This window comes from Centropristis striata, chromosome 15, assembly GCF_030273125.1.
Source record: "Centropristis striata isolate RG_2023a ecotype Rhode Island chromosome 15, C.striata_1.0, whole genome shotgun sequence".
Lineage (NCBI taxonomy): Eukaryota > Metazoa > Chordata > Actinopteri > Perciformes > Serranidae > Centropristis > Centropristis striata.
The window spans coordinates 36,630,121-36,646,281 of NC_081531.1; the positions used below are offsets into that span (position 1 = coordinate 36,630,121).

Consider the following 16,161-nt stretch of genomic DNA (forward strand, 5'->3'; position numbering starts at 1 on the left):
GAATTCACGCCTAATCAATTGATATAATTGGAAGATAATCAACATCTCCTCGTTAATGACTGGAGACAAATCCAGCGACTCCGTCTTAACGAGCGCTAACGAGGTCGGCCGGCTTGTTAACGAGCCGGCCGACCTCGTTAGCGAACCCGAGGTATTTTATTTTGAAAATATACCGGTGTTTTATTTTGTGTCTGTGCAAGACTTCCTGTCCCGAACGATCTGCTCTGTGCTGAATTTATGCTTCGTTAGCGAACCCGAGGTATTTTATTTTGAAAATATACCGGTGTTTTATTTTGTGTCTGTGCAAGACTTCCTGTCCCGAACGATCTGCTCTGTGCTGAATTTATGCGTAGTGCTCCGTCGTCCGACAAAAATAGAAGCTCTGCGCAACTGTTGCGAGGGCTGTCGGATGGCCCTGCGTTGTCGGACTCATTACGCAGCGGATCTGCAGTCGGTGGAATCTCACACATTGATTATAATGTGTGCGTAACGGCTCCGACGACGGATCTGCAGCCGTTACGCATCCAGTGGAATCCAGGCGTCAGCGTTTCCATGCAGACGGCTACTTCCGGCAAACAAACTTCCGGGAGATTTCAAAATAAAACCTCCCCATCGGTTTAAAACGACAACACCTTATTTATACAGTCTATGGACAACACCCGAATAAATAACTCGTAAATTACATATTAGTCACAAACTGTGATTATTATTATAATTGTTATTTTTGCAAGCCGACATTTTTATGAAGCTCATTTCGCGCTTAATTAGGCCTGAAAATGACTTCCTCTGTATAGCCGAGCCCTTTAATTCAACAGTTAACACTAATGGCCTATAAATGCCACTTGATTTATCTCGCAGACTATCTTATTATAATTGGAAAAACAACATTCAATTTGCGCTGCAGAGCTCAGCACGACTGTTAAATCAAAACAGAGTTGATATTTGTTTGTTTTTCGACCTATATAAAAACCCTTTTCTTCTACAAACGCACAATATAAAAATGCATCTTTGGAAATGATGGCAGTTTATATTATTTATGTGCATTTCTTGCATTATTATTGCACTTTTCATACAGATCATACATTCAGGTAGTTAAAACAAGAAGAAACTTAATGTTTAAGCATACAAAACAAACACAAAATATGTACAAATTAATAACTGACTAGCTAAATATACTCCCACAAAAATATAAAACCTATAGAGATATAAATAACTTGTAAAATGAGTGTTTTTTGCAATTAATACAGCTTAATATTGACTCTAATATCCAAATGAGTGGGCTATTTTGCTGTATAGAATGTAAATGAGGAGTTCATCCATCAATCTGACTAAAACGTCCTGCAGGAATCTATTTTTTTTGTTGCTCCTCCTCTTTCTTCTGCTTCTCCTTCCCGTGTGTCTCTGCTTGGTGCTCTCGTTTCTGCGCCTCCTTCCCCTCGGCGTCCGAGCTCCTGACCATGGCCTTGGCGGTCTTCTTGCAGGCGGTCTTCATGATGGCTTTGATACCCAGATTGTCAATGTTGTAGGCAGTGACTCCAACGTTGACCACTGACTTGAGCCCCGTGTCTGTGGCTGCACCTGCATCATTACCGTACCTTCACCACCAATGACACGGTCGGGTCGGAGCGGTTCGGTGTGAGAAAATACATATTCTGAGCTTCTTGATATGTGAAATGTTTTGCCGTTGTCATTCACACCAACACACCAAAGGTCAAGAATAAGTCAGATGACACTTTTAGTGGTTTTATTAGTAACAAAGCAGGAAAAAAGTTGCTACAGATAGTCTGGAGAGCAGCAGCACCCAACACAAGCAGACGTTTAGCTGCAGTAAGTGGACCCAGAAACACACAAACAGAACCGAAGCAAGTCAGAAAAGAACCCAAAACAGTCTAGATATGAATGAATCCAAGAAAGTCAGTTCAACCCATTGAGGCCTGAAAAATCGCTGGGCAATTTTAAAATAAGCCTCTAATTTTCTGGAAATTCTGGAAAAATTCTGGGAAAAAAAGTGTCAACTCTTCTACTAAATAATAGATTTTTCAGCCTCTGTAGCAGATAGAAATGAAATTCAGGAAAAAAGGTATTTGAGAGCTTATACAAATACTACAAAACGACGTAACCGCTTTCCAGGCTTCAATGGGTTAATGAAACAGAAAGATAATTCCGTGTTTGCTTTTGCGTTAGATTTGGAATAATGTCTCAATTATTAAGGGTTTTTTTGTGACTTGATCTGGGTTTTAAATAGAGAGTGAACATGAAAGAGTTCATCAGCTGTTAGTTCTCAAGTCTTCACTCCAATTTGCAGTCATATGTTGCTGGACATTTTTATTAGACTTTCTAAGCCCTTAAATCTGAAAAGACAGAGAAAGGTGTGAGAGCAGATCAGTTTCCCAACGTACCAAGAAGAGAAAGCAACACAGCAGTTTGGTTTCTGATCCATTGTTTTACTGTTCAGAAACAGGATCAGAAAAAGACTGCAAATAAGATCTAAAACAGTTTATGCATCAATATTTTTCTGTCAACTTCACTACTGGTCAAAAGTTTTAGAACACACCAACTTTTCCAGAATTGAATTGAAAATGATGCAGTTTAATGTCTCAGTGTACTCTGAAATTAATGCACATTTGCAACATTTAAAATTCTTTATTGAGCATGATAGTGTTTTGAAAGTAAAAAAAAGATTCAAAATCACATTTTATGTTGGACTAAAGGACTAAAAAAAGACACAAAATGACAAAAAAAAGACACAAAATGACAAAAAAGACACAAAATGACAAAAAAAGACACCAAAAGACACAAAATGACTAAAAAAAGACACAAAATTACCAAAAAAAGACACAAAATGACTTACAAAGACATAAAAAGAATTCAAAAATGGACAAAATAGCCCAAGACTCCATAGAGTTAAGTTGTTAACCCATTTCTTGTTCCCTGAAAAAGGCCTACTTGTATAATTCTGAAATGTACATTATTTTCCAGTTTTGGTTAAGCTTACCTTTTTTTATTTACCTCTGGCAGTTCACCACTTACCTTTGGACCCTTTCAAGCTGTTCATTTGACTTGAACTGCTTGAATTTCAATAAAAAACTGAAAAAATTGGGGTGTTCTAAAACTTTTGACCGGTAGTGTATATCAAGAAGGAGAAAAGAGAAATGTCAGAACTTACTTGTACGTCACAGTGTTGACGGTCTCTGCTGCCACACTTTTACCAACAAGCTTGGCTCCGGTCTCCAGACTGGACCAGACAGTAGAGAAACCTGGTGTGGATGTAAAATGAGACATTTTCTGTTACGATCATGATCTCACAGTGTGATAGTGTAACTTTATGTTATCCCTCTTTGGTATGCATTATGATGCCAGTTAGGAAAAAAATGTTTGGCATGTTTTTTGTCTTAAAATAGACTAAATAAACATAATGTGAAGAAATTCTTTTTTTTTTTTTTTTTGGGAGATTTTTCAGGTTTGTTGTCCGTAGGCAACATTGTACCATAACGGTGCACAAGTGAAAAAGAAAGTTTTTGAAATTAATTTTAACATTATCTATTTACATGTGTAAAACATTCAGTAGCTTCAACAGGGTACAATATAAAACATATCAAATTTAAAAACATAATAAAAGGAATTTTTTTAACCGGTTTCTTGTCTGAATGTTGCCTAGGCAACATTGTACCATTGAAAGATTGTCTTGAACAGTCTAAGTGTATAAAACTATCAAAAATGAAGGTTTACTCACTTATCAGTAGGAATATTTTTTTTTCCAGACGGAAAAGGGTCAGGAAATGACACTAAGAGTGATTTTTTGTGGCGCAAAATGGCAAAGCTGTTTCCTTTGGAAAAGTCTGCAAAATATGGTTTCAATATGGCCTCCTGGAGGTCATGTGACAAGTTAAAGCATTGCTATTGGTTCCCTAGACTCTTCCCTCTTAAAGTATCGCATCACTCAAAAAAATGCATTGTAGAAATCTGACAGGCCAAAAATGGTTATGTTGCCTGAGGGCAACACCGTACCATAGAGCAGCTGTTCTCAACCTTGGGGTCGGGACCCCAATTGGGGTCGCAAGATGATTTCTGGGGGTCGCCAAATCATTTTGGAAGTCAGCTCTGTCTCCACTGTGTTAAAGTGTTCATGTGTTTTAGTCTTTTTGGTCACTTAATGATTTTTTGGGTAATTTTGTGGGTTTTTTGGTCATTTTGTGGGGTTTTTTTAGTCATTTTGTATCTTTTTTTTAGTCATTTTGTGTCTTTTATGGTCATTTTGTGTCTTTTTTTGTCATTTTGTGTCTTTTTTTGGTATTTTTTTTCTTTTTTGGGTTATTTTGTTTCTTTTTTTGGTCATTTTGTGTCTTTTTTTGGTCATTTTGTGTCTTTTGTGGTCATTTTGTGTCTTTTGTGGTCATTTTGTGTCTTTTTTGGTCATTTTGTGTCTTTTTTTGGTCATTTTGTTTCTTTTTTGGGTGATCTAAACTGTGTGTGTGAGATTGTGTTCAGTGAGCGGGGGTCGTGGACAACATGCATGTTAAATTGGGGGTCGCGACTCAAAAAGGTTGAGAACTACTGCCATAGAGGGTTATTGATTGTATTGATACATACCGTGGACACCGCTGGCTGCCACAAACTTGGCTCCATCCCAGTTTGAGGGGCCGTCCCCTTTCTTCTTCATGGACTCTGGGACCAGCTTGGCGCCCTGTTTCTTCACATGGGGCGCCACTTTATCCGCCACGTGTCCTGCCACCGTGCTCACTCCATTCACTGTTAATGAAAGGGAAAAAAGATTTGTTATAACCCAAAAGCAGTGGCTATTGTTATTATCAATGCTGCCACTATAGTTGGTTTAAAGCCTTTATCAATAAAAAAAAGTATACAACTATATTTACGTGTGCTTATCATATATACCAGGGGTGTCAAACTCAAATACACAATGGGCCAAAATTTAAAACTTGAATAAAATCGCGGGCCAACATTGAACAAATAAACCTTTTAATATATACCAAACATGTTTTGCTTTAACATTAAATATGGAACCAGCAACGCTTATAAACATACAATATATAACTAAATAGTGCAGACATGCAAAATCAAATTTCAAATAAAAAACAACATCAATGTCATTCATTTATTAAATAAACGTTATTGTAACGACGTTATTGTCTGTTTAGGGTTGCTGTGGGAAAGAGACTATAATAAATATAATAATAATGACTCAATTGACCTCAATTTGCAATATAAAAATGAAACACTTTGCAAAAAGTCTTGTAATATCCTCCAATAACACTTCAGCGTTGATATTTTCAATTTCCAGGAAAGCCCTATAAAGGGTTAAGAGAACATTACATGCATACATATCCATGAAAGGTTTCTAGTTATTATATTGTCAAGAGAAGTGTCCTGCATCTGCAGCCGATTACATTTTAAAGATGGATTAAGATCAGATGAGGCTTTATTTATCCCGCAGTGGGGACATTCAGTCGTCCCAATAGCTGAACATACAGACTGTGGAGTTAGTAATAAATAAAATAAAAAATAGGACGTTTTATACATACATAAATATACATACGTTATATACATAAAATACTTAAAGGGCTGCTATTGAACGTTATTGCCAATATTGCACGTAGGTTCTTTTCCAAATGTGAATAACTCCTAAACACTTCCAAATATATTTTTTTATTATTATTTATGCATTAATGAAAGCAGCATTTTACTGTTGTCCAGGTAGGGCTAATTTTAACTAGTTAATGTACTGTTTTATGGTTGAATTTATAAAAATGGGGTTGACGTTTAGGAGTCCCTATAAAGGGTTAAAGCCTCACCCAATAATAATAATAATAATAATAATAAGCCTCACCCAAGAACTGGCTGACTCTGACAGCGCCCCCGGTGGCCTGTTTGGCCACCTGCAGGCTCTTCTGGACGCGGGGGCTGACCTCTGAAGCGGTTTCCTCAGGCGTGATGTGGTCCCTGATCTTGGCCGCTCCTTTATGAATGGCCCTCCCGGTGGCCTCGGCTCCTTTTACAAACCCCACACTCAATTTTGAAGCTCCTAAACACACAAATAATTAAGATATTAAACAAAAATGTGCAATATCATTGATTGTTATGTTGTTAGAATATCTTGTACAAGCAGATGAAGAAGTTGTAGAACAAAGTTTTTACTGCAATACGATGCTGTTCACACAATTCAGATCCCTTACTTCAGTAAAAGTACTAATACCACACAGAATTACTCAGTGGTGGAATGTAACAAAGTACATTTACTCAAGTACTGTACTTAAGTACAATTTTGAGGTACATATACTTTACTTGAGTATTTCCATTTTATGTGACTTTATACTTCTACTCCACTACATTTAGAGGCAAATATTGTACTTTTTACTCCACTACATTTAGCTGACAGCTTTAGTTACTTTTCAGGTCGAGATTTAACATGAAAAACATGATCAATTTAAAGTGATTAGACATTTTATTAAATAAAACCACATAACAGTATATTTAGAGGTTAAAATGAGCCCTGGCTTGAGAAAATAAACCACTGCTTAGATAATTGCATCAAAAACAATAATTTAATAATATATTTGACAACCTGAGTGGGTCCATTCTGCATAATGAGTACTTTTACTTTTAGTACTTCAAGTACATTTTGATGCTGATATTTTTGTACTTTTACTCAAGTAAGGTTTTGAATGCAGGACCTTTACTTGTACTGGAGTAATCTCACATTGTAGTATTAGTACTTTTAGTTAAGTAAGGGATCTGAAAACTTGTTCCACCACTGGAATTACTCCACTACAAGTAAAAGTCCTGCTTTCAAAACTTACTGAAGCAAAAGTATCACCATTAAAGTGAACTTAAAGAATCAAAAGTAAAGCTAAACATTATGCAGAATGGTCTGACTCTGTACTTGACTCTTTGTTAAATATATTACAAATACACTATCAGTCAAAAGTTTGAGAGAGAGACAACTTCTTACTCAATGTTTATTCTTTTTTTTTTAATTATATTTTCTATAATGTAGGTTAATATTTAAAAAATCAGAACCATGATGGAACACATATGGAATTATATTGTACACAAAAAAAGTGTTCTCCAAACCAGAATATGTTTTATATTTTAGATTCTTCACAGTAGCCTTGAACCTTTTGCTTTGATGCTCTCAAACGCATCACGAAGGCAAGAAATTCCACAAATTACCATTTAAAAGCTGCACCTGTTAATGAAAAGCATCCAGGTGAGAGAAGAACAGAAGGCTGCAAAGCTTTCATCAAAGCAAAAGGTGGAAACTTTAAAGAATCTAAAAGATGAAACCTATTCTGACTTGTTTAAAACGTTTTTTACTACATAATGTCATATGTGTTCTTTCATAGTTCAATGTTGAAAATATTAAAAATAAATAAAAACCACTGAATGAGAAGGTGTGTCCAAACTTTTGACTGGTAGTGTAGATCTTTAGATTATTATTATTGATTACTGTTGTCAAAGTAGGGCTCATTTAGCCTTATTAACATATTGTTTTATGGGTTAATGTATAATGATGCATTATGATTTTAAAATAATCACATTTTGGTAACACTTTACAATAACCATCATTTATAGATGGTAAATAGATCATTTATAGATGGTAAACAGATAGTTTATTAATGTTTAATCATCATTTATAAACCGTATATAGGCCATTTAGAATGGTAAATAGAAAACGTATTAATGTTGAGCTATAATTTATTTTTTTAATAGATGGTATATTAATGTAAATTGATAGCTACTTTACCATAAACAAACAATTACATTATAATTATTAGTTTATTAATAGTTTTGCACTCATTATAACATTTTTAACACCATATGAAGTATGTAAATGATTACAAAATGATTCTTATACCTTTAAGAAATTGTTTGAAAACATTTAAAGATTAAATATATATAGAATTTTGTAAATGGTTAATAATTGGTTTATAAACCATCTATAAACATCACTTAGATGGTTATTGTAAAGTGTTACCCACATTTTTTATGTTTAATCTTGACCTGAAAAAGCTGAAAAGAACATTATTTGCCTTATATTCCAGCACTGCCTGTTCAGGAGAGACTAACAGGTTAAACCAATTATTATTAACCATTTACAAAATTCTATACATATTTAATCTTTAAATGTTTTCAAGCAATTTCTTAAAGGTATAAGAAACATTTTGAAATCATTTACATAATTAATATGGTGTTAAAAATGTTATAATGAGTGTAATAAACTAATAATTGATAAATAATTGATACTATAAATGATGGTTATTGTAAAGTGTTACCCTGCATAGTTATATGGTGCCCTCTAGTGGTGGTTTTTGTAAAAGAAATCTTGTGTATATTCAGTCTAAGTACACTGTAGTGAAGTATTGTTTTTTTTATTTCCCCTTCATTTATTAGAAACACACCAGTCAGTATTCCTTGTGCCATCTTCTCGCTCCATCCAGGAAGTGGTGGTTTGTCCTTCTCCCCTGTGGGGACCGTCAGTCCTTCCGGCTCTTTGCTGGGGCCGAGAGGGATCTTCTCACTCAGGTTGATGACCTCTGACCCCGCTCCCTCTGGACCCTGCAGGGAATCCATATTGCTAAACAGTTTTTATGGCAGCAGACACAGTAGGATGCTTTTAACCCATAAGAACCTATGGTAACAAACACTTTAAATCATCTAGAATCTCAGATTAAACTCATTTAACAAGTCAAACACATCAATAGGGTTCCCTGTATTGCATTTAACTTGTTCTGACCATATTTCCTGTCACAATTTTGATATATGTTATGGAGATGCAAACAAAAAGGCAAATGGTTATTTGTTTTTTTATTTATTATTAATAAATTAAAAAAAAACAAATCTGAAAATTTTTGATAATTTGTTGTTAATCAGCATTATTAATGTCTCAATATTGATAAATGTTGTGGAGATGGAAAAAAAAAAGTCAAATTTGTGTTTCTGTAAGCAGAAAATAATAATAATAATAATAATAATAATAATAATAATAATAATAATAATAATAATAATAATACATTTTATTTCTAATGCACTTTTTATCAGCAGATCTCAAAGTGCTTAACAAGTAAAATAATTTTAAAAAAAACTCAATAGAGGTAGGTTAAAAAGTCGGTTTCAAGTTTATCATTTGTAGGCCTTTCTGAATAAAAACGTTTTCAGGCCTGTCTTGAAAAAGTCTAGGCTCTGAGTGGCCTAAATGTCTAGTTTATTTATTTTAAAACAAGAAATATTATGAAAACAAACACCAAATGTAACGTTTATGTCACATCACAGATCTTTGACATTAAGGTGTAGTATTTTTTTTTTTTTTAAACATCATAAATGTGTTCTATGTGGCCCACTTGGTCTGTGGTATATCCCCCATAGTTTTCCTTTAAAGATAACTGGGTTCTTATGGGTTAAAATGTGTTTACAGCCAAACAGGTAGCGTACATTCCTCTAAGCTGTGACTCACTCACAATGTTTTCCCACAACACAACAACTATTTAGTTCCTCCTGCAGCGTCACAAGAGGAAACAAACCACCTTTTCCCTCCAAACACAGATAAAAGAGCATAAACATACAACAAGTAAATGCATAAAGTGCTGTGTGTGAGTCTGAGTGTGTGTTTGTGTGCTTGCATGACTAAATGCGTGTGTGTGTGTGCATGTTTGTGTATGTATACTTACAAATGTGTATGTGGGGGAGGGAGGGGTGGCTTTTGTCATTGTTATTGTTTGTTTTTATTCTTATTTTTTGTTTTGTTTTGTGCAGCACTTTGTGTTGCATTTTGATGTATGAAAAGCGCTATATAAATAAAGTTACTGTGTGTTTTATGTGGTAATTATGTTTGATGTATGTTTGTGTCTGTTTTGATGAGGTTCTTGTTTATTATTGTGGTTTTATTTATTTATTTGGGTTAGTTTTGTGATTTTGTTGTTGTTGTGTTTTTTGTTTTGTTCTTGTTTTTCTCTGTTTGTTCATTGGTGATTTGTGTTGTGTTTTGTCTAAATTAATAAAAATAAAATAAAATAAAATAAAATAAAATAAAATAAAACAAAACAAAATAAAATAAAATAAAATAAAATAAAATAAAATAAAATAAAACAAAATAAAATAAAATAAAATAAAATAAAATAAAATAAAATAAAATAAAATAAAGTTTGATTTGATTTGATTTGACATAAAGGCTGACCTGGACCCTGAGGTCAGCCAGCTGTGAGAGCAGGTCCTGGAAGGTCTCTCTCTGGACCGCAGGCAGCTCAGAGGACAGCACGATGCCGATGTAGGACCCCGGGGTCTCTGACAGGCTGTCGGGGAACATGAAGATCCCAGAGTGAGCCAGCAGCACCGGAGTCTCCGTGGTCAGAGGGTACAGCCAGTCACACACCTGGAAAACACAAAGAGGTCAGAGGTCATCACCTGGATCAGAATCACTTTATTAGTCCCTTGAAGGGAGATTTGTTTTGCAGCAGGACACACAAGACAAAGTACACAACGATAACATAATAAGACCCAATAAATATCTAATAAAACACAATCAAAGAAACGCCGTACGCATATATAAAATATGTGCATGCACTCTAACAAAATAACATACACGTCCAACCCTGCTTCATAAAAAGGACATCACCTAGTGCCCACTGCGTTCTCAATGAAGCCTAAAGAGAAGTTTATTTTCTCTTGGATAACGTATTATTTTTTGGGGGAAAAAATTGGGGTCTTTTTTGCTCTTTTATTTGGCAGTAGAGCTGAAGATATACAGGAAATGTGCTATCAGGGAGCCACATTATAACGTTTTTAATGTATCAGAAATCAGTTTCAAATCAAAGTCTGTGGTGGGAGAAGTTCGGACTAGACGTGTCAAACAAACACAGACTTCTGCCCTTTTGTCTCATTCTAAACCAAAGGTCAGCATTGACTTATTTTAACTTACATGAAACATACTGTGTGTTGTACTTAACTTACACATATAATATAAAGGTGCAATAAGAGATGATGCAGTCTCATTCCCAGCTTGTCAAATACTCACACTTTGGGTTTGTTTACATCAACCCAAAGCGTCAGTATCATATACAGTCTATGGTCAGTATTTGACAACCTACATAATCACTTATTTCACCATTTATGTTACATAACAAACATTGTTATTTTAGCCCAAACTTTGATCTTTTCCTAAACCTAACCTAATTGTTAACTGCAAATATGTTTTAATAGAAAAGTCATTGAGAACACTTCCAGCCCAGTTTTCTTTGCAATGATTCTCTCGTCTTTAAAACGTGACAGAAAAGCAGAAGATGGTGGCTTCTGAGTCCTTATTGTATCGCATAAGAAGTTAACTGAAACCATCCCATGTCCAATCTTATTTTTCCAATTTAACTTCATCTGCAACAGATGGTTTCTAGTGACCCCCAAAGAGCCCCGAAGAATGTCCAAGTATTCCTCCGGACCCAATGTTTCCCCTTCTCAAAGATACATTATTATTATTTAACCCCACCAGGACAGCTGTCAGTCATCCACACAGACAGAACCAACATGATTTCACAGAAATCCGTGGAATAGCCACGGAATCACTCAAATTTCCGTGAAACTGACACGGATTTGGCTACAATGCAAGTTAATGCCAGTCATATCCCGTGGCTATTCCAACATACAAAGTGATTATGTACATTCACTGAGTGAATATTTAGAAAATAAAACATATATTTCTCGCTAGAAATGTGATCAAAATCCATTTTTATGCAGAAACTAAGTCAAAATATTGATTTTTTCACTAAAAATGAGAGAACTGTCCGCCATGTTTTTTGTTCTGACCGCCGGGACCTTGAAAGTCACGTGACTTGGAACAAACCAATAGGAACAAATATCCATGGAATAGCCACGGGATATGACTGTCATTAACTTGCATTGTAGCCAAATCCGTGTCAGTTTCACGGAAATTTGAGCGATTCCGTGGCTATTCCACGGATTTTGAGTTAAGCGAAATCTGTGGCTATTTCACGGATTTCTGTGAGACCAGGTTGTAAGAAGTTAACTGAAACCATCCCATGTCCAAAGTTATTTTCCAATTTAACTTCATCTGCAACAGATGGTTTCTTGTGAACCCCAAAGAATGTCCAAGTATTCCTCCGGACCCAATGTTTCCCCTCTCAAAGATACATTATTATTATTATTTAACCCCACCAGGACAGAACAGAGACGAGGCAGCCTTGCTGCAGCGTGGTCTCTGGTATGCCGTCCGGCCGTGACCCCTGTGAGGGCGCAGGACGCCGCCCAGCAGCACAACAACAGAAGAGCAGAGTCATCTGTTAATGGATTCATTGTTCTGCTCGAGACAAAGCAAAGGCCTGAACACAGGAGAGCAGCCCACCAGGCCCAGTCATGGGTCACACCGCATAATAACCGCTTTGTACAGGTGGCAGAATACATTATTGTTACTTTATACACTTTATATTGAGTCAATATAAAAATCTGAACACATAGTGAGCAGCATGTGAATAGACATTCATGGAAGCTTGGGCCATAAAAGTCAAGAGATTAAGCAACTTAGATATATTTCTAAGCAAATACAGCAGCAGGAGTGGAGACAAATACTGCTCAAACATAAATCAACAAGCTACAAATCTGTTTCACATCACTCAGGTGTATTTAAACAAAGGTCAGTTAATGTAATGTAATGTCTGTTGATTCAAAATTATTAAGTAACATCTCAAAAAGAGAAAAAAACCTTTAAGTTTCCCTGGTTCTTCTGACTGAGATGTCAGACGAATGTTCAGCTTTTCTTTGTCTTCTATGTTTAACTGAATGTTTTGTTTGTTTTGGACTGTTGAAATGAGTGAAATTAGTATTTTATTTTTACTTTACTCTGAGGCTTTTATCGAACAAACAATTCATTAACAGATGAAAAAAATAAGCATCAGATTAATTTAACAGAAATCATTATTAGTTGCAACCTTATTGTAACGCCCTTATTCGGTTAACTAACTTCCATAAAAATGCTCCAAATCTTAGTTTTTTTAATCAAGACTGAAGACATTTTTTTGTTTATCGCTGCCTATTTATTTATATTGTAGCCTGTTCTTTTTCCATTCTCTTGTCCCTTTTTCTATTGTATTGAGATGTCCTTTATGTACAGCACTTTGAGTTGTCAAGTTGCTGAAACGTGCAATATAAACAAATAAATGGAAAAATCACTCTTTTGCAATAAAGTGGAAAATAAATGCTGCATCCAAGTCAGCCTTTACAGCTCAGTTCTGAATGTATGTAACATTTCTTTGTGACAAAGACTCATTTGACACACTTTAATATTCCAACAGAATGACTCATAGTTAGTTCCAAAACTGGTCTAATAGTGAAGAAGTGGTTTCTCCTGGGTAGTTTTCTCACACACACACCCTAAAGGAAATGCTTTGCTGACGTACCCACACCCACAGAGACTCACTGAGAAATGTCCCTATGATAACAAACCAACATGGTCTCACAGAAATCCGTGGAATAGCCACGGAATCACTCAAATTTCCGTGAAACTGACACGGATTTGGCTACAATGCAAGTTAATGACAGTCATATCCCGTGGCTATTCCAACATACAAAGTCATTATGTACATTCACTGAGTGAATATTTAGAAAATAAAACATATATTTCTCACTAGAAATGTGATCAAAATCCATTTTTATGCAGAAACTAAGTCAAAATATTGATTTTCCACTAAAAATGAGAGAACTGTCCGCCATGTTTCTTGTTCTGACCGCCGGGACCTTGAAAGTCACGTGACTTGGAACAAACCAATAGGAACAAATATCCATGGAATAGCCACGGGATATGACTGTCATTAACTTGCATTGTAGCCAAATCCGTGTCAGTTTCACGGAAATTTGAGTGATTCCGTGTCTATTCCACGGATTTTGAGTTAAGCGGAATCCGTGGCTATTTCACGGATTTCTGTGAGACCAGGTTCTAACAAACTCACATGTAGAAACGCTGAGGGTCTTCCTGCAGACTGGCTGTCAAACGCGATGATGCGGAGGAATCCTGGGTAGGACAGGGAGCTGACCTGCCCGCTCGGCGCCACGAAGAACATCTGGACCCCAGAAGGGATGAAGATCAGCTCGTTGCCGTCTCCTTTAGCTCCAGGCTGCATCCCGGAGCCCAGGCGGCCTCCAGGAGGGCTGAAGGCCAGGCTGCGGTGGCCCAGAGAGGGCTGGGGGGTGTATGCTGGAGGCTGCTCCCCGGGGTTAGCCATGCATGGAGCTCCTGCAGGGGAAGCAGGCCTGGGAGGGAGCTTTGGGGTGGTGAAGGCGGGTATGGTGGGGTAGAGGTGGTGCAGGGAGCTGCTGGGGGGCTGGCTGCTTGGTCCCAAGTCTGGATAGAGGTTTGGAGGTAGATCCTTCAGCAGACGGCTCCTCTGGCCTCCTGAGGTCAGCTGGGAGGTCTCCAGGTCGGAGAGGTGGGTCTCCACAGTCCTCAGAGTGTCCCTGATCCTCTGCTGGAGCTGCCGGGCCGCGTCCCAAACCGCTCCCTTCTGCCTTTCCCCCGCTGTGGGGACTTCCAGTCCCTGGGTGAGGTGCTGTCGGCCTTTCCTGTAAAACACCAGAGCCTCGGCTCTCCTCCCGGCCTCCTCAGCAGCCAGACCGCGGCTCAGGGAGTGAAAGGCCAACTCATACTGGTCCTTGATGAGCAGCAGCTCCGCAGGCTCACTCATACTGGGGACGGACTGGAAACAGACTCTAGAGTTAACAGAATGGAGACAGAGAGGAGATCAAGGGTCAGAAACAAGCTATAAACACAGTTTCAAGCTCTTTATTACATTAATTCCTAGATAGATAGATAGATAGATAGATAGATAGATAAATAGATAGATAGATAGATAGATAGATAGATAGATAGATAGATAGATAAATAGATAGATAGATAGATAGATAGATAGACAGATAGATAGATAATAGATAATAGATAGATAGATAGATAGATAGATAGATAATAGATAATAGATAGATAGATAGATAGATAGATAGATAGATAGATAGATAGATAATAGATAGATAGATAGATAGATAGATAGATAGATAGACTTTATTTATCCCAAGCTGGGAAATTCCAGTGTAGCAGCAGCATTACACACAGAGACAATAACAACACAATTAAATAAAAGAACAACCTAGGCATACTTCAAGCAATAAAATATATAAATACAATAAAATATAATAAAAAAGAAAGTGTCTAAAGTGTAGTGTCTATTAAGATATGTAGAAAACCCACATGTAACACAATTTAGCAGGGTGTTTTTTATTTTTGTGCTGCAGTTTTAATTCTTTAAATATCATAGAACATGAGTAAAATAATAAAAGCTGCAGTGAGACAGAGGAGAGTGTGTACCTGTCACCAGGATGTGCAGCTACAGGTGTGAAAAAGAGAAGAAAAAGAAACTTAAATACATCCTCAACACTGACATAAGTGCTCTGACGCACTACGGCAGAGAAGATCTATTAATGTGAGAAAAATGTGTGTAATGTGCTTGTTGTTGGCAGCTTGTTGTTAGAGCATCAGGTTTAACCTGAACAACAAGAACATGGACTTACAATTGAACCTCTTAAGTATTCTTCTTTAGACAGCAGATTTACTATGAAAACAGAGTTTAAACATGTACAATAGTCTATATGTTTTAATCAAACGTATGAAAACATGATTCATACATGACTGACCAAAACAAATAATAAAGTAAAGTCTGACTTACCTCTACAGCCAAACTTCAATATCCCGGGGAAAAAAACAATAAAAAAAAGTTCTTTCAGAGTCTTTATTCCAAGTTTTGGCCCTTCTGTGCTTCCATAGATGTGACAACACTTTTCCTCCTCATGTTACTGTGTTCACTTCACTTGCTGCGTTAATCTGACGGCTCAGCGCAGCAGCAGCCGCTAAAAATGGCTTCTGGCCAACACCTTTCAAAATAAAATCCATCCAAAAAGTGATCCTAAAGATACACTTTCAAATTAAGAACGGCTAAAATAGTAACAATTTAGATTTATTTAGAAAGAATCTAAGCTTATTAAAACACATTTCCTTTAGGTGTAGTGATTTATTTTACTTTCTTTAGTCACATATGCAGCTTTACAGTAAAATATGAAGAATAACGCTAGAAAATAAACCTTCAACTGCTGTAATTCATG

At 36.4% G+C, this 16,161-nt stretch overlaps 1 protein-coding gene across 1 annotated transcript; it reads right to left on the reverse strand.

Moving 5' to 3' along the window:
- Nucleotides 1-1,032: 1,032 nt before the first annotated feature.
- On the reverse strand, nucleotides 1,033-15,920 carry sparta (spartin a). The gene is made up of 8 exons (XM_059351452.1): nucleotides 15,729-15,920; nucleotides 13,965-14,721; nucleotides 10,190-10,384; nucleotides 8,418-8,574; nucleotides 5,846-6,040; nucleotides 4,591-4,749; nucleotides 3,167-3,257; nucleotides 1,033-1,595 (listed from the first exon to the last, which is right to left on the reverse strand). The coding sequence occupies exons 2-8, from the start codon at nucleotides 14,694-14,696 to the stop codon at nucleotides 1,349-1,351; spliced, it is 1,776 nt and encodes a 591-aa protein (XP_059207435.1). The 5' UTR covers nucleotides 14,697-14,721; nucleotides 15,729-15,920; the 3' UTR covers nucleotides 1,033-1,348.
- Between the last annotated feature and the right edge of the window lie 241 nt (nucleotides 15,921-16,161).